The sequence below is a fragment of the Muntiacus reevesi genome, chromosome 1, assembly GCF_963930625.1.
Source record: "Muntiacus reevesi chromosome 1, mMunRee1.1, whole genome shotgun sequence".
Taxonomy (NCBI): domain Eukaryota; kingdom Metazoa; phylum Chordata; class Mammalia; order Artiodactyla; family Cervidae; genus Muntiacus; species Muntiacus reevesi.
Window position 1 is genome coordinate 60,309,169 of NC_089249.1, and position 18,615 is coordinate 60,327,783.

The 18,615-nt window shown below is 63.0% G+C and overlaps 1 protein-coding gene across 1 annotated transcript in view; it reads left to right on the top strand.

Annotated features, from left to right (window-relative positions):
* GRAMD4 (GRAM domain containing 4) overlaps nt 1-18,615 on the top strand; it is a 63,445-nt gene that overhangs the window by 17,061 nt on the left and 27,769 nt on the right. The window contains exons 2-3 of the mRNA XM_065945516.1: nt 12,137-12,347; nt 15,177-15,297. Of these exons, the coding sequence (XP_065801588.1) occupies nt 12,137-12,347; nt 15,177-15,297 (332 nt within the window). The remainder of the gene's footprint in view (nt 1-12,136; nt 12,348-15,176; nt 15,298-18,615) is intronic.

An 18,615-nucleotide genomic window follows, 5' to 3' on the forward strand; every position in this document is an offset into this window, starting at 1 on the left:
CCCGCTCCGGGCAGGTAGCTCGCGCACACTGTGTGAAACGGCCTCGCCGCACGTCATTTTGCAAGTGTGAGAGGAGACACTCCTGGAAGCGGAAGTGTGATTTCCCTGGATTTTGCAGAATTGCCCTCCGCTGCACCCCCCGCTGGGGGACCCCGCCTCCTCGTGGTCTCACCCACGCGCCGTGGTCTCCGCCAATCTGTTCGGGAAATGGCTTCCCCGTGTAATCTTAATTTCTGTTTTTCTCTTTGTGAGTGGAGGTTAATCGCCGTTCCATGTGCTGGAGGACTGGTTGTTTTCTTTTGCTGTGGACTCTCTATATCTCCTGGCTGTGTTCCCCCAGGGCTGTTTTTCAAAGTTAGACAAATGAATCTTTCATATTATGTGGTGCAGATGTTTTTCTCTGTGTTGGTATGTGTATTTGACTACTGGTGGAGGTTTCTGCCTTTTTGCAGAAATGTGTTTTTAGGGTCATCTGTCTTCTCCTTTATTGTGTGTTGTGTGTCTTGCTTGGCCAGAGCCTGTCCAGCCCCAGGTTCTGAGTACCACCCCCCAGCCCCGGCTCCTTTGCAGCCTTCCTCATTTTACTCTCAAGTCTTTGGTCTATTTTGAGTTTTTTGGGGAGGGTGTGAGATGAGGCTCCAGGGTTATCTTTCCCAAGAAGCTCAGGATGTCCCGTCTTCATTTGCTGAAGGCTGTGTGTCTCCCTCCGGCTTAGGAGGCCCCTTTGACCCCAGTTCAGTCTGGGTCTGTTTTGGCAAGTTTGTTTCACGGCCTTGCCCAGTATTCACGTGCTGTCATCACACTTGAACTTTTGACTGTAGCTGTGTGGTGTCTTATATATTTTTTTAATTATGTATCAGCCTGGGTCGGGTCTTAGCTATGGCATGTGGGATCTAGTTCCCTGACCAGGGATCGAGCCCGGGCCCCCTGCGCTGGGAGTGTGGAGTCTTAGCCACTGGACCACGAGGGAAGCCCCTCCGTCGTGTCTGGTAATGAAGCAGAGCGTGCGGTTCAGCGCATTCACGTTGTGCTTGCTACACAGTCAATGTACACTCATCTTTAGAACTTCTTCCTCCTCCCAAGCTGAAGCTCTGTCCCCGTTCAGCGCTCACTCCCCCTCGCCTGCCCCGGCCCCCGCCGTCTGCTCTCCGTCCTGGGGGCCCTGACTCCTCAGCGCCTCCTGTAAGCGGATCGCACAGTACTTGTCCTTTTGTGACCTGCTGATCTCACCGAGCCTGCAGTCCTCAGGGTCCCTCCAGCTTGTGACCTGTGTCAGCGCTCCCTTCCTGCTTGAGGCTGAATAATATTCCCTCGTGGGTAGGGACGGCGTTTTGTTTATCCGCCCCGGGCCGAGGACCCTCGGGTCACTTCCTCATTCTGGCTGCCGTGAACTTGGGCGTGCCAGTGTCTGTTTGAGTCCCTGCTTTCAGTTCGTTCGGATCTATACCCAGGCACGGAATTGTTGGATCATACGGTGGTCCCGGTTTTAGTTTTCTGAGGAACTGCTGCGTGTTTCCTGTGGTCTCCATGGCTGTGGTTTATGTTTCTGGGCGTGCATGCCGAAAAGCAGGGTGTTTGCTGAGAACACGGCGAACGCCCAGCCCTGTAGCTGAGCAGGCCGGGCCTCTGGAGCCTGGGTCCCTGGTCCCACGGGCAGGTCCTGATGGGCTGGCGGGGGCGGAGAGGGGGGACCCCGGGCTCCATCATCACTCTAGAAGCTGTGACCTGCCCCTCTGAACCTCGCTTTCCCCGTCACATTAAGAAGGGGAGACATAGTGATAGTAGCAGCTCTGCAGACGACACCACCCTCACAGCAGAAAGAGAAGAGGAACTAAAGTGCCTTCTGATGAAAGTGAAGGAAGAGAGGGGAAAAGTTGGCTTAAAGCTCAACATTCAGAAAACTGAGATCATGGCATCCGGTCCCATCACTTCATGGGAAATAGATGGGGAAACAGTGGAAACACAGACAGACTTTATTTTTGGGGGGCTCTAACATCACTGCAGATGGTGATTGCAGCCATGAAATTAAAAGACACATATTCCTTGGGAAAAAAGTTATGACCTACCTAGACATCATATTAAAAAGCAAAGATATTACTTTGCCAACAAAGGTCCACCTTGTCAAAGCTATGGCTTTCCCAGTAGTCATGTATGGATGTGTGAGTTGGACTATAAAGAAAGCTGAACATCAAAGAATTGATGCTTTTGAACTGTGGTGTTGGAGAAGACTCTTGAGAGTCCCTTGGACTGCAAGGAGATCCAACCAGTCCATCCTAAAGGAAATCAGTCCTTGCTGTTCATTGGAAGGACTGATGTTGAAGCTGAAACTCCAATACTTTGGCCACCTGATGGGAAGAGCTGACTCATTTGAAAAGACCCTGATGCTGGGAAAGATTGAGGGCGGGAGGAGACGGGGACAACAGAGGATGAGATGGTGGATGGCATCACCGACTCGATGGACATGAGTTTGAGCAAGCTCCGAGAGTTGGTGATGGACAGGGCGGCCTGGCGTGCTGCAGTCCATGGGGTTGCAAAGAGTCGGACACGACTGAGTAACTGAACTGAACTGAACTTGTTTGTTAAGCTCAGTCTGCGCCAGGCCCGGAGGCTGAGGGAGGGTTAAGTGAGATGGGATGGGGAGCGTTGCTGTGCTTGCTCTCCAGAAGGTGTCTGGAGGGAAGCGCGGGTTGTGCTGGGTCATCCCCACCCTCACCTCCCGCAGGTGTGTCTGCCCCTGCACAGGTCCACGCCCGCCGGCCCTGCACCTGCCAGCCAGCTCAGCACTCTTTCCCCCGCCACCCCACACCGTGACCCTGAATGGACCCGAGCGCCTTGTCCACTCCCACCCGTGACTTCCGAGTCCTTCTGGCATGTGACCCCGGGGTAGCGGGGGTGCTCCGTCTGGGCGGCCTTCCTCTGCGGCCCCGGCCTCTCTGTGGAGCTGACAGCCCGAGGCGTAGCCTGATCCCCGCAGAGCTGCCTGCTCTGCGGCCCTCTTCCAGCTGCACATGGTACACAGTAGGCGCTCATTACATGCTCCAATAGCTCGGTCCTTGTTACCCCTGACGGCCTCTGCTCCGGCCTCTGCCCGCTGATCACTCTCTGTTCCAAGTCTGATCCGGGTGGGGGGCCAAGCTGGGCAGTCCCCTGCGCCCGACACGCTCGGTGCGGGGATGAGACCAGCTCATCCCTTCCTACTGCATGGCCCGCCGTGTGTCAGCCCAGCTGGGAGATCGTGTGTAAGACTGGATCGCCCACCACGCTGGGCGGTTACCTGGGCAGCAGGTGTGAAAAGAACTCGAGGGTTTTTTCTGTGTCATTGGATGCGGGTTTTACAGCGGCGGTGTGAGGTGAGGGCGGCCAGCCAGGCCCCTGTGCCGTCAGGCCCTGCCCAGGGCTGGGCTCCCTTCTCGCCCGGCCCAGCAGGAAATGTGGGTTCCACCTTCCCCGTGCCGGGCGGTGTTCAGACGCGGAAAGCCGTTTGTGGCGGTGATGTGCTCGGCGGCCCCGCCCCGGGCCTGTCAGTGTCCCGGGGCTCGGTTTGCAGGTGAGTTCGGATGGGCCCTGGGAGGACCCGTGGCCTCAACTGGGCCACGTTTCCAAAAAGGAAGAAGTAGCCCTAGGCCAGGGCTTTGGAGGCGCCAAGGGCCTGTTCCCCGGGCACCGTCAGAGGCCACGTGGGTTTACGTAAAGGGGCTGGGATGTCCTTTGAAGTGTACCGCTGTCACCCTCCTGGTTCTCTGCCAGGCCGCAGGCTGGGCCTGCCTGCTGACATGGGGCCCGCCTGGAACCCTCGTCCTCGAGCAGAGCGGCTCTGAGGCTGGGCCCTTCCGGGGGAGGGGCGGCGCACAGCACTGCGGGGCGCCGGGGGTCCCAGGCAGGGGGCGGGAGCAGGGCTGGTCCTGCTTTCGTGGGGACTTTCTCACTGTGGTGCTGTCTCTGCAGAGCGAGGGGCCCTGCCTGGGCCCTGAATGTGGACGGGGGCCTCCAGTGACGGCTTATTCAGAGCTGCAGGCCGGCCCCTCTGCTCGGGTGGGATACGTGGCCCGGGGTTGGGGGAGAAGAATGTGGCTCTCGACTTGGAGGGGGTGGTCCTCCCTCCCTGAGATCCTCCTGGCCCCGGGGACCCTGGAGCCAGTCCATGCTGCCGGCCCCTCCAGGGACGGCACCTCCCCTCACCCCTTTCCTAAAGGAGATTTGACGGTGGTGAGGTCCACGTCCGAGTGTGTGATTGGCGGGACCACTGGGAGGGGGACCCTGGTGCTGAGGGAGGGCCTGGTTCCCTGTTGGGGCCGGTGGGTGACGAGACCCATTTGAGAGTCCTTGTTCTGCTGGGCATTGATCACCTTGAGACCAGGGGCAGCCAGCCGTGACCGCGTCAAGGATAGCCTGCCCGCCGCTGCCTGTTTCTGTTTATGGTGTCTTATTGGGGAGGTCCCTTTGGTTCAGTGGTTAAGGCTCTGCTCTTTCGCTGCTGGGGGCCCGGGTTCAATCCCTGGTTGGGGAACTGAGATCCCACAAAAGCCACAGAGAAACATGGCCTTCTTGGCCCAGAGCCATAGCTGCTTTGCACTGCAACACAAAGGGAGGACTTGTGACGGGAGGCTTGTGGCCGCCATGCCTGAGACGCGTACCGCCCGGGTCCCCGGGCCTGCGCCTTCTGTCCGGGCAGCCTTGTGGGCCACGGAGCCTCTGGAGGAGAGCTGGCTCGTGGACAGCTGCGGGCCGGAGCCCCTCTCTGCTCCCTGGGGCGGGGCCGGGGCGCTGGCAGGAAGTCAGGACGAAACTGGGAATCCACAAGGCGTTTCCTGCCAGCTGGAAGGATCGCCGCTGTTCTGAATGCTGAGGGCGGTGGGGAGGCTTGGAGGCAGAGCGCTTCCACCAGAAACGAGTGCTTGAGTGCGTTTCCTATTGCTCAGTGTGTTTATGCATCACAGGTTTGAAGAAATCTAAGCCCTAGGTTCCCTCTTTGGTTTAAACAGCTGTGTGGCCAGCGTGCGGGGCTGCCCGCCCACTCAGTCTCCTAGGCAGAGGGACTGGTGGGCTCGCATACGGAGTGTCACCCAGTGGCCCTGGGGACCCAAGGGGTCTGGGAAGGTGATGAGCAGGGCGTGAGGACAGTGTGCCCACCCAACGTCCCTGCCACTGACCCTGGGGTCGGGGTCCCCCCCAGAGGCTTGGGTCTGGCGTGTTCTTTTGGGAACCTCACCCATATGAACGAGGTGGTCTGGGTCCTGCTTCCCAGGGTGGCCTTTCCCCACGGACTGTACAGTGCTTGGAATTCTCGAGGCCAGAATACTGGAGTGGGGAGCCTTTCCTCCTTCACGGATCTTCCCAACCCAGGGCTCAAACCCAGGTCTCCCACACTGCAGGCAGATTCTTTACCATCTGAGTCACCAGGGAAGCCCAAGAATACTGGAGTGGGGAGCCCGTCCCTTCTCCAGCAGATCTTCCCGACGCAGGGATTGAACCAGGGTCTCCTGCATCGCAGGCGGACTCTTTATCAGCTGAGCCACGAGGGAAGCCCGTTGGTCGTCTCAGGGACTCTCAGTTTGACCTCTGCCCCTGAGCTGTGCCAGGGAATCAGGAGGGTGTGGGGGGCACGGGGTTCCCTGAGCCCTGCTCCCCACAGTAGTGCGTTAGAACCGCTCACGTGGGCCTGCAAAAGGCTGCCTGTGAAGGCGTCAGGAATTCTGTGAGCTGGCCACTAGTGAAACGAGAGTGTATGAACTCAGATAAATCACGTCGGAAGCAGAGGGGTTGGGTGCCCAAAGGTGCTCCCTCCTGGGTTGTGTGACGGGCTGTGGTCCCGAGGCGGTTGGCGTCCCTGGGGTCTGGACAGTGGGCATCATCTGGGTGGTCCCCAGGCAGTGCGGCCCACCGCGCGCTCCTGGTTCCCGGACGTCCTTTGGTGGCTTGAAGGACAGCCACGAGGGACGCAGTCACAGCGCGAAAACGGGTACACGCGGCTCCGCAGGGCCTCGCCTCTCTTTGCGTTGACTGTCCGTCCTGAGAAGGCGACGGGGAGACGCTGGTTCATGGGTGGAGGTGGGGGCATGGCGTCCGCATCCTCAGGGAGGTGAGGGGCCCCTCCTGTTGGAAAGCGACCGCCTGCTTCCGCGAGGATGTCTCTCCTGGACCAGCGAGTCGGCTTCTCATGCGTGGCCTCCTCTCCCACCTTGGTTTGTCCTGTTAACAGAGACGAGCGCGTCCAGCAACTGAGATTCATGCTGGAACCACGCTCGCTGGTCGGTTGCGGTCCTGGTTGACCGGGGTGGGGGAGGATTTCAGCAAGAATCTGTGAGCCCGTCCCTGGGCGTCACTTGGCTTTGCAGAGTTCCCAGTGAAGAGTGCTGAGCGTTTTATTACTGCTTGTAGACTCACAGCTCACCTTAGTCACCCCAGAGGTCCGGGAGTGGGGTGTCGCGAGGGCCTGCACGGTCCTAGCTCGCAGAGGAGGGGGTGGCGGCTCGCCCCGACCCCCCAGCCCTCCTGCGCTTCCTGCCTGGCTCTCCCGCGCCCCCGTGGCCCCGGCGGGGTCACAGAGCCAGCAGGATCCAGGCGGCTCTGCTGTTACAGTGCACAACACTCAGCTCCTGGCGCGGGGAGCTCTGGCCCGACTGTAGGAGGAAAATCCGCTGAAGAATTCCACCTCCTCCCGGAGAACCTCCCAGGCTGTTGAAACCTTGGACCTAAGTGCCGTAAGTGTTCCCGGATTTGGGGAGCGCGTGATTCCCCAGCCTCGAGGGCAGAGTCCACGGCCTTGCCGTGAGGCCCCTGTGGCTGGGCGGCTCCGAGCGGGCAGGCCTGGCCCTCCTGGCACCAGGGCCCAGTGTGGGGGCCCCGCCTCATGCACCGTCCCCTCCCTCACTGAACGGCCAGCCCGTGCCAGCCCTGCTGGGACAGACCCGGCGCCTGCGGGACCTGCCCTCGAGGCTGGGGGACAAATCCTAAACCAGGGAACTAGCCTGGACTCCCGACCAGACGGGCAGGTGGAATTTGGGGTGGGAGGATATACTTGGAGCAGAAGGAGCCACTATGGGGATGCCCCAGATCGGGAAGTGCTGGGCCCCACGGTAACCAGTGTGGTGGCGAGAGGACCCCCGAGGTGTCAGCAGGGCTGGAGCCCAGTGTCGGGGAGCAGGCAGAGCCCCAGGAGGGGTCTCAGCGGGTTGCTGCAGACTGTGTGAGGTGTGTGGGCCAGACCCGGCTCAGGGGAGGGCGGGAGCACAGCTGTGGGGCCCGGCTTGGCGGGGTCCCCTGGCTTGGAGGTGGAGGTCCCCGGCTTGGAAGTGGGGTCCCTGGCTTGGAGATGGGGGCCCCCGACTTGGAGGTGGGGGGTCCCTGGCTTGGAGGTGGGGTGTCCCTGGCCTGGAGATGGGGAGCCCTGACTTGGAGGTAGGGGCCCCTGGCTTGGAGGTGGGGGCACCTGGCTTGGAGGTGGGGAGCCCTGGCTTAGAGATGGCCCCCCAGCCTGGAGGGGGGGAGGTTCCTGGCTTAGAGGTGGGGAGCCCTGGCTTGGAAGTGGGGGGCCCCGGCTTGGAGATGGGGTGTCCCTGGCTTGGAGATGGGGAGCCCTGACTTGGAGGTAGGGGCCCCTGGCTTGGAGGTGGGGTGTCCCTGGTTGGAGATGGGGAGCCCTGACTTGGAGGTGGGGGCTCCTGGCTTGGAGGTGGGGAGCCCTGGCTTAGAGATGGCCCCCCAGCTTGGAGAGGGGTTCCTGGCTTAGAGGTGGGGAGCCCTGGCTTGGGGGGGGCTGGGCTCGCTGTAGGTGGCTGTGGTCACGTGGTCGGGGGCTCCTTCTGGGTTTGACTTGAGTGGCTGGTATTCAGGTGTCTTGGGGGGAGGTCCACGGAGGGTCCTGCTACTGATGAGCATCCTCACACAGTAGGTCAGCAACTGGAGTCCCGGGCACAGGAGGCTGGTGGGCAGGGAATCAGTTGAGCATCTAAGTGTTCGGGGTCCCGCTGACTGAGGCATGCATCTGGGTGAGGGGGGTGGCTGCCCTACCAGCCTCGAGGTTGGGGGAACCCGCTGACTCTCGGTGGGAGCCAGCGTCAAGCTCCGCATGGGCAGCGGCGGGGGGTGGGCGTGGTCACCATGCCTCCCGGACCGCGGTCATCCAGACTGCTCCACGATCGCCCAGCATGGGGCCCCCACGCTGGCTGGAGCCGCGTGCAGGTTGGGGTCCTGGGGGCTCATCTTGCAGGGCTGTGGGCCTCTGGGCGCCTTTCTGGAGGACAGAGACCTGGCTCGGGCTGGCCTCGCTCGACCTCTGTGACTCCCCGGAATACAGTTTAGGACGAGGATTGCTTCATTTGGGGAAACAGACGTTGTTTATCCTGGGGTCGGTGGAAGAGCCGCCAGATGACAGGAGGATGACGCCAGGCCCCGGGCCGAGCCGGCTGTCTGAGGGCAGCCGGGGTGGCAAGGAGCACGGCTGGGACCCGGGACGTGGCGCACGCCAGGCTGGGAACCACTTTTTTCTGAGTCTCAGGCTGGTGGGGGAACTAGCGTCCTTTGTGGCTTCCAAGTTCAGTGTTCCCCAGACAGTGCGGCCTTTGTGTGTCCAGGAGCCATTCAGCGCGTTTCCAGAGCAGCGTGCTTTGTGTCCCGGGGCCAGCGCTGGCCTCGCTCCGGCGTCCTGAGGCCCCGCAGCGCAGTGGGCGCCGCCCCGAGCGGGGGTGGTGGCCGGGCCCCTGCACCAGGCACCCCCTGTCCTGTCGCCCCGTCCTGCCTCCAGGCTGCAGGGCCTGGCAGGTGTCACTCGGAGCGTCTGCTTCTGCATGGAGGTACAAGGGGGGCCCCTCCAGGAGCCTCGGGGGCCGGGGCGCCACGTCCCGCTCTAAGGGCGGCTGCGCCCAGAAGGCCGGGTGTGCGGGGAGCTGGCCGGGGCCTGTGGGTGCACAGGAGGGGCTGGTCTGTGGATGCAGGCTTCTTCCCCGTGGGCCCTGGGGAGTGCGGGGTGGGTGTGCAGGGAACGGGGGCTGGCGCATAAAGGGGGGGCTGGGCGGGGGCTGGGGCAGGGCAGGACACGTGGCAGCACCCAGATGGAAGGAGCGGGGTGGTTTGGGAGACGGCGTCCGTGACACTGGCTTTGTGGGGAAGCTTTGCTCTGGGTCGCGCTTGGTGCCTGGCTGGCCCCGGTCCCCCTCTCGCTGGCCGTGGACCACGGCCGTGCCAGTCTCCCATCGTCATCTCAAAGCTGGGGAGGACTGGGTCAGCCGGTGTAGCTGAGATGGTCCTGGGGTGGGGTGGGCTACCTCTCAGCCTTGGGGGTATGGGTGACGGCAGAGCGCCCCTCCCAGCCCAGACCCGCCTGGCAGTGGGGGGCGGGCAGTGGCCAGGTTTCCTGGCACCTGGTCTTGGTCCGGCAGCTGTGTGAACCCAGGGGCTGGGGGCAGGGCGGCGGGGCCACCCCTGCCCTCCCCAAGGGCAGATGTTGAGATGAGCTGGCGCTGCAAGGAGGGGCCCTGCTGGGCGGGGTGGGGGCCGCGCGGGCCGCGCGCTTGTGAGCGGCATCCTGACGGTGGCGGGGCGGACCGTCTGTGCTCTGTCCCCTTCCCTGGTGGCCTCTTGCTGAATTTGAAGGGAAGGCGGCCCTGGCCTGCGGGGCGGGGAGTCCCAGAACGCCGATGAATGGTGAGGAGGGAGGCTTGGCTGCGGGACCCCTGCCCCCCCACCGTCTGCCCCACTTCTGCCCGTGGCTGGGTGAGGAGGGGTCCCCCGGGTCTTTTTGAAAATGGAAGGAAGGAGGTTTTACCTGGTGGCGCTTCCCATCCCGTTTGCTTTTATTTTTCAAGTTAGAAAAGCAATCGGAAAGAGCACATGGAGAGAAGTTTTGCAGCCTCTCAGGAGCTCCACCCAGGGGCCCGTGTCACCTGTGGGGCTGCAGACGCCCGTTGTCCGTAGCGGTGACCTTGGGGCAGCCGCCTTGGTCACCACTCTGAGGTTCCCGGGGACGTCCGTGTGCCCTGTGCGTGGCGCCCGAGCTCCCGGCTGGCCGTAGTGCAGCCCAGTCACGCTCCCCGTGCCGGATCTGCCCTGGGACGCATCTCCAGATGGGGACCCAGGGCGTTGGTGTCCCTGCTGCCTGCGGCCTTAGCCACATTGCTGGCTTCTTTTCCTTCTTGGTGAAGTTAGAGGTTTCTGCACGAGGGCTGGGTGACCCCTGTTGCTGAGATTCCTCCTCTGCTCGGGGTGGTGGGGGGCTGGTTTGCACATCTGTGTACCAAGGTCCTCCAGTCTACCAATTCATGCAAGTTGTCTCACAACAGAGACATGAGTTCACACATGCCCGGTTTGCTCCATGTGTCTCCTGTTTCACTGCATTTTTTAAACAAAACGTCAGTTTACTTTTGTGTGGTTGAGTTTTTGTTTTTAAACTTTGATTTTTTTCCCCTTAGTCTGTTAATGTAGACCATCACTCTCTCCCGTTAGGAACTTAAGTCTCTCTCTCTCTCTCTCTTTTTTTTTTTAAATTTACTTAATCTTTTAGTTCATCTGGAGTTCACAGCTCCTTCACGGGATAGCTTACTGGATGGCCGGCCTCCCGCCCCCATCCTGCCAGATCGGGCCACATCGGGCCAGCTCAGGGTTCTAGGGTGTCTAGAGCTCAGGGTTCCAGAGAGCCCGAGAAGCCCCTGTCCCAGGAGCACCTCCAGCCCCGCCCTCGGCGGGCACGGCCTCAGCTGTCCGTGGAGACCCACGGGTATCATCCTGACCCTGCGGGCGCCCACTGCACGCAGGCTTTGTTTTGAGCGATGATGCCAGGGGCGGCGGCCCTTGGAGGGCGGGGCAGGCGTGCAGGGCTGCAGCCGGGCATCCTGGGCGGTGCTTTACCGAGGTCTAACGGCTCCAAGCCCGCACCGTCCAAAACAGGAAGCGCTTCTCCCTGCCGTCGTGGCTCTGCGTGGACTGTCCCCGCTGGGGCGGCTTGGGGTGGATCCTGCCCTGCTCACCTGCTTCCTCCCCACCCTACGTGAAGTCACCGCTCTGATTATTGGGTCTAGGCTGGGTGTTGGCGCCTGGGCGTCGTCTTAAGTTCTTGGGATCCTCTTGCCGGATTGGTGCTCATTCTCTTCGGTGTTCATTCTGTTTCAGAGGTGGAAGCTGGGGCTCAGAATGGTGGGAAGTGGAGGCCTTGAGCCTGGGCATGTTCAGAGCCCCTGTCCCGTGCGGAACCAGGGCCTCTTGCAGACCTTGGGGGCTGGGGAGCTGCGTCACCGGTACTGGGGCCGTGGACTTCAGCGTGAGGTTGACTGGACGTCCAGAAGGGCTGCCCACACCCCACCCCCAGGCTTTCCTGGGGTTGGGCCAGAGACGTGGGGAGTGGGTGCCCCACTGCATGCCACCCCTGGTGTGCATGCGTGCTCGGACATACACGTCTCCTCCATACCAGCACACACCGCTCCCCCCACGCCCAGCAGGACCCCACACCCGGCCTTCGCCGCCCTCGCTCCTGGCTGAGGGGATCCCATGCCTGCAGCCTGGGGGCTGTGCTGGGAAGACCTCTGGGACCCAGTGAGGCTGAGTTGGTCCTGGGGGCTGAGTCAGGGCACACAGGCGGGCAGGACGGGGTTTCGGGCCAATGGGGCAGCCTGGCCGTGTGCCTGGGAGCGGGGCCAGGCGGAGGGAGGGGACAGGGGTCCAGAGGGAATCTTGACACCCAGAGCCCCTGCGTTCTAGCGGCTGTCCCGGGCGTGCACGTGGCTGTGCTTCCTGACAGGTTCTTGGAGCTCGGGAGGGTCCCTCCGCCCTTCTCACCGCAGTGCCCCCTACCCCCACGGGGTCAGCGGCTCCCCTGCAGCTCCAGGCTGCCCCCCTTGGTGCTGGGAGTCCCACTGAGAACCAGGGCTCCCTTCTCCCCTGAGGGGTGCAGAGGGCTGGCCTGACGACGGGCCCGAGCTCAGTAACCAGCCCAGCTGGGTGGGGTGACCGAGGCCCTAGCCTCTCTGGCAGGGGGGAAGCCTATGTGCCCCCAGGTCCCTGAGTAGTGGGACTGGCTGATCCCGGAGGGCAGGGCCGGGTGGAGGCCCTGGGCTGGGGCCTGGAGCTGCCTGTAGGGGGCGGTGTGCCGGCGGGCGACCAGCAGGTGACTGACCACGGGACCTTGCACCCCCTTGCTGTCCTGCAGGGACCCCGAGCGTCATGTTAAGGTGAAGCAGAGGGCCTCAGTGCTGAACATGCTAAGGAAGCTGGACAAAATCAGGTTCAGAGGTCACAAGAGAGATGACTTCCTCGATCTAGCCGAGTCTCCAAACGCCTCGGACACCGAATGCGGAGACGAGATTCCCCTGAAGATCCCTCGGACCTCGCCCCGGGACAGCGAGGAGCTCAGGGACCCTGTGAGTACCAGAGTGTCCCCCGCCCCGACCCCGGCCGCGTGGCCCCGGTCTCGGGCCCCTCGCTGGGGCGTGGCATGTCCCCATCCGCGGCTGCCAAGCCCAGCGTGGCCTTGGGTGGACCGTGTCCTTCCTGGCCGGTGGGACAGAGAGGAGGCTGCTCCCCATCTCTCCCCCTCCAACCTTCCTGGCGGGGGCTCGTGCCCAGATTGAGGGTAGTTTGTCCGGCAGCAGGGTTTCTTTTCCGTCCTTGGATTTTTGGGTGATCGGCAAACTTTTCATGCAGAAGTGATGCCAGGGCCCCAGCCTGACCCCCGGGAATTTGATGCAGGGGGTCGCTGGGCGATGTCTGGAAGCCGCTGGCCTAGCCCGAGGGCAGCACCTCGGGCGCCTGGCCGTCGCAGGGCGCGTGTCACTGCCCTGGCTGCTGGCCGAGCCCAGGTGGGGACAGTGGCCCCTGTGGGCTGGTTGTGGACGCCCTTCCCTTGGCCAGCAGGTCTCTTCAGGGGCTCGGCGGCTCTGGTGTGAGCAGGCCCTGCCTTCTGGAAGCTTGTGTTTGGTCAGCGGGCAGGCAGCTGGTGGGGCAGGCTGCCCCGGTCCCCTCCCGGCCAGGGGTGACAGCTGGCTCCCTGCTCTGGGGACAGTTGCCCGCATCTCCCTGTCGTCAGCGAAGAAGCCCGGAGTCCCCGTGCCCCACCAGCTGTGGACAACCGCGCCCACGTGGACCCCAGGGTTGGTGGCCTTGCGGTTCCTGCCTGAGCACCTGAGCTAGGCTTTCCTTGCAGGTGTGGCCACAAGCGCCCGCCCGCCTGGCCCTGTGTATTATTAATGCTTCGTAATAGAACAGGGACGGGCTCACTCGCTTCTGGCGGTAATGAATAATTTATCGGCACTGCCTCTTAAGAGCCGGCATCCGATCAGGCGGGCTGGCGCTGCGGAGGCCCCAGGGCAGCGCCCTGCCTGGGCACGGCCTCTGTCCCCCGCAGAGTGGGCGGCTGACCTCCCGACCCCGGGTCAGGGGTGGGCTGGGACCTCACTGCTGTGTCTCCTGGCAGGCCGGCAGCATCTGCTGGGTGGGACACGGTGGGGGTCACAGGCCTGACCCGGGAAGGGGGCGCCTCCTGTGGGGGTGCGCCCAGCCGGCCGGTGAGGGCCCGGGGCGGGGCGAGCCCAGGGCTGTGAGTGTGAACGACTCTCCAGCCCGCATGCCCAGTCCCAAGGGGCTCTCTCTCTCTCTCTCTCTCTCCTTGGGGGGGACAGGCCAGCATCCTACAGCGGGTCACGCTGTCCTTCTTGTCACCTCTGCCCCGGGACGCTGGGTCACTGCCGCGAGCCTCGTGCCCACGTGGCCTGCACCACCGCTGCGGTGCGGGCAGGCCGTGTGTCGTCCTGATGGAAGTGACCAGCGCCTACCGCGGACATGCCCCGTGACCTCTGCCGTCCCCTGAGGGGCCTCGGCTCCGAGCCGGCCACAGCCATGTGATCCCAGCCTCTCTCAGACCCGGGGCCCCTGGAAGGGATCTGAAAGCTCCGGGAAAAGTTCCAATCGGGCTTAGTTCCAGCTGCTTGGAGATCGACCTGCATTTCAGCCTTCCAAGGACGTGGGATCACGGGTTGTCACTCGGGGCCACGAGCCAGGGGCCGCCCTGCCATCTGGGTGGGGACGTTGCTGAAGAGATGGATCCCTGTTGGGCCACCTTCCCTGGCCAGCCTCCGCCCTCTGGCCTGGGGCCACCACCTTGTCCCCCGAGGCCGGGGCTGGGCAGGGGAGGAGGGGCACCGTCGTCTGCGAGGCGAGTGGGCGAGCAGGCCGGGGGGGAGCCTGTCTTTCGCCTGTTGCCCAGCCCTCCTGTGCCCGCCCCTGCCAGGCCCACGGGGCAGGCACATAAACCCGGCCTGTCCCTGCCATCTGGGAGCTCTTGCTGCGGTAGGCAGAGCAGCTGATGGTCCAGGAGGTCGGGGCCCGGACAGGGCAGCCCCGGGCCAGAGCCTTAGCGTCCGCGTCTCCCTCCAGGGCTGTGGCCCCGGACGAGACGACGTGTGCGGGAGCCGGTCACGGACCCTGTCCAGGCTGAGAGTCCCCTTCCTTCCCTACCCCAGTTTGGGAGGGACCCGGAGTCAGATGGCCCTCTTGCGTGGCGGGGTGCAGTTGTGGGGTGACCAGGGGAGTTTCCAGGACATGCCTGGCAGGCCTGGCCGTGCCGATACATACGCCCCATGTTGGCAGGCAGCGGCGGCCTGTAGCCGGAGCCTGCCCTGAGCCAGGCGGGACAGTGGGCGGTGGCTTTAATGAGCCACCATGGGCCAGGACAGGGCCCTGTTTGGAATTCGCTCCCCCGGAACCCGGCCCATGGATGCACCCTCCCCGGAGTCCTGTTGCTGCGGCTCCCTGGGCGCCAGCCCGGCTCCCTGGGCAGGACACCAGGCCCTGTGGCGAGGCCGCCGTCCTGGGAAGTCAGCACCCAGGCCGGGGTGGGTTTCCACGAGCTCCTCCCCTCTGTGGTCTGAGAGCTGCGCTGTGGCCCCTCCGGAGGCTCAGCGCCACACTTGTGGTCGTAGTTTGTCATTTCTGGACGTTGGTCTCGCTGGGGCTCCGAGGATGTCCGCTTTGCCCGAGATGTCCCTTCCCCGGCAGATGAAACCGAGGTGAACTGATGCAGGTTCTAACACCTGGCCGGTGCCTTCCTAGGCCAGGGGGCTCTGGGAACCAGCCTTTCCAGACCACGGGGTCCTCGGGATACCCCGAGGTACCAGGTGATGAGAGAACCAGGTGACGTGGACCCAGGGTGCTCCCAGGCGCCTCTGAGCTCTCTCTTGGTGGTTTCCTTCCAGGCTGGTCCAGGGACCCTCATCATGGCTGCAGGAGTCCCAGACTTCAGCCGGACAGAGTTTGATCGCCTAAATGAGATCAAAGGCCACCTGGAAATCGCCTTACTGGAGAAGCACTTTTTACGTGAGTGCCGGTGGAGGGGTGGGGGTGCGGGGCAGAGAGGACAATCTTGCAGGAGCGCAGCCGGGTCCCACAGGGGTCACGTGGGGCTGCCAGGCTGGCGGTGGGGACAGGTGTGGCCCTCGCCTCCCGAGTCTGAATCCCGTCTGCACGGCTGCAGTGTCTTTACTTTCTAAGACAGACACGAGGAAGGAGTAAAATGTCCCCGGAAATCCTCATCCTTTCAGAGAGTCTGGTGCCCCACTGTGGTTAACTCAGAATCCATCAGAGGTTTTCTCGTCATTTCAGAGTCTGGCACGCTGCTGTGGTTAATCAAAATCCGTCAGAGGTTTTGGGGGGATCTGAAATTTCCTGTCCTGTGTAGTTTGCTCATCGAGGGGCCGGTGGGCCTGGGTACCTGGGGGTTTTGGCCTCTGGGTAGTGATGACAGTAGAGATGGTTCCGGAAGGGCCTCCTTCCAGAGCTGATCCCATGTGCTGTGTTGTCTCTGGTCCCCTCTCCACCCCTCTGTCCCCCTCCTTTACAGACGAGGAAACAGGGGCTCCAGAGCTGAGAAAAGTGGCCCTCCTGGTGGTTTAAGTCCTCCGACTAGGAAGGAGGTTAATCCAGGCAGACTCACTGTGAAGCCCACGCACGTGGCAGGCTGTTTTCACAGCTGACACCAGCGTGGGGCCGATGCTTCCAGGGGGAGAACCACAGAGGGAGAGGGAATCCGTTTCGCCCCGTATACCTAGAGCCAGTCACGTCTGAGCCACGAGCGGAGACACCTGGGCCCCGGAGGGAAGGTGCAGGGCAAGGCGCCTCCCTCCTCCCGGGGCCCCGCCGGGCCGGGGTCCCCCGCTGACGGGTGGGACCAGGCAGGCGGTGCCCTCACCCTCTGTCCCCACGCGTGTTCTCTCCCTGTGTCTCCCTCGTGTGTGTGCTCAGCGTGGTCTGAGCTCCAGCCACAGGCGCCCATGCAGTGTGCAGGCACACGCCCCGGGGGAAGCCGGTGGGTGAGGCTGGGCCCTCCTTCTCCTCCCGGGAGGTGGGCCGCGTGGCCCTCGCTGCCTCTCCGGGCACTGTCCCGCCGCGGCCCAGGTGCCCCCGCCCCGTCTTCCCCCAGGCCCCTCTTCCTGGTCGGTGCCTCCCTGGACACGCACGTGTGTGCACACACGTGTGCACAGGGCCTGGACTCCGTGTGTGTGCCCGCCTGCACCCCGCCGGCCCGCGCTCGCCCGCCCGCAGGGTCTGAGCCCCGGGTCTGAGCACTCGGTCTCCCCGGGAGTCTGAGGGAGGGGCCGGGGAGACGGGGCCAGGCGGGGTCCGCAGGCTCCGTGGACCGAGAGGGGCCCGCCTCGCGCGGTCTTGCCCCTGTGACCCCGGTCCCTGCTGGCTCCCCCGGGGCGGCCGCACAGACAGAGGGGCAGCCAGGCCGTCTCTGCAGAGCGGAGCGGGCCTGCCGTGTGGTGGCCGTGCTGGGTGGCCCGGGCAGCGCCCGTGGGCGATGCTTTGTGCAGTTGCCTTTCGTGGGTCCAGCGGAGGAACCAGCCAGGCCCGGTGCTCTGGGGCAGGGACGGGTCTGGGGGCGTCAGACAAGGAGCCCCACCCCTGCTGGGGAGGGGCAGCGGGAGGCCTCCAGGAGAGGGGTTACCAGGCAGGGTGGGTGGGGAGCGAGCATCCATCAGAGAGGGGGGTGCAGGACGGCCGTGACCCCCAGGGAGGCCCGTGTGGGGCTGAAGAGGGGAGAAGAGAAGAGCCGCCTGGTCCTGGATCGGCGTTGCCCAGGCCTGTCCTTGCGCTCTGTCCTGAGTGTTTTATCACTGAGCGGAATGCCGGGCAGCTCATGTCATAACAGTGCAGAGCTCCCCTTTGACGGCTTGGGGTAAGATGATGGGCGTTTTTAAAAATAATTCTCTGTTTGGTTGCACTGGGTACTTGTTGCTATGCGTGGGCTTTCTCGCGTTGTGGGGAGCGGGGCCTCTCGAGCTGCGGTGCGTGGGGGTCTTGCTGTAGTGGCCTCTCTTGGTTTGCAGCACAGGCTCTGGAGCACAGGGGGTCAGCAGTTGCAGGGCACGGCGTGCCGGATCTCAGTTCCCATCCAGGGATCAAACCCGCGCCCCTTGCCGTGGGTGTGCAGAGTCCTAACTGGACTGCCAGGGAAAACCCTGATTATGTTTTAAAAACGAGTTAGAGCTTCCCTGGTGGCGCAGACACTAAAGAACCCGCCTGCAGTGCGGGGGCCCTGAGTTTGACCCCTGGGTCGGGAAGATCCCCTGGAGGAGGGCATGGCAACCCACTCCAGTACTCTTGCCTGGCGAATCCCCATGGACAGAGGAGCCTGGTGGGCTGCAGTCCGTGGGGTCGCAAAGAGCTGGACACGACTGAGTGACTAAGCACAGTCTAGTAAACTGAAAAATCAAGGTTTTCTTGAGTAGCATCAGATTCCAGCTGAGGCTCAAAGTTCCCCAGCTGTCTGGTCATTTTCAGGGCAAGTCTCTGAAATCACGAACAGGGCCTGTAAGTTGTGGTTGGTGGGTGGATCTTGCCCACCCCGGACCTTGCTCAGGGCATCCCCACGGTCCCAACATGTGAGCTGGCGTGTTTCCGTCCCTTGGTGGTGGTGGAATGGGAGTAATCTTGCGGAAGGCCCCTCCTCGGTGGTGGTGGGTGGGGGTGATCTTCAGGAACACCCTCTCCTCAGTGGGGGTGAGGGTGGGGTAATCTTGGAGAAGACCCCTCCTCGGTGGGGGTGGGATGAGGGGTAATCTTGGAGAAGGTCCCCTCCTTGGTGGGGGTGGGTGGGAGGTGATCTTGCGGAAGGCCCCTCCTCGGTGGGGGTGGGATGGGGGGTGATCTTGCGGAAGGCCCCTCCTCGGTGGGGGTGGGATGGGGGGTGATCTTGTGGAAGGCCCCTCCTCGGTGGTGATGGATGGGAGTGATCTTGCAGAAGGCCCCTCCTCGGTGGGGGTGGGATGGGGGGTGATCTTGTGGAAGGCCCCTCCTCGGTGGTGGTGGATGGGGGTGATCTTGCAGAAGGCCCCTCCTCGGTGGGGGTGGTGGATGGCGTGTGCTTCCCTGAGGCCATTTCTCTTCTGTATCATGAGCCGGTTGTCATTATGGCTTCCGTGTATCATCTCATTAGAGGTTGCAGATGGTAATTTTCGACTTCCGACATTTCTTTCTTCATTTGTTGACCAACATGATGCTGGAAGCTTAACTCTTCGGTTGCCCCGAGTCACAGTTCGTATAGAGAGGCGGAGACGTGCTTGACATTCCAGCTTTCAAAGCAGCGAGTTGATTCTCTACTGAGAGCATCTTGGGCTTCTGCGTGGGGTTTTG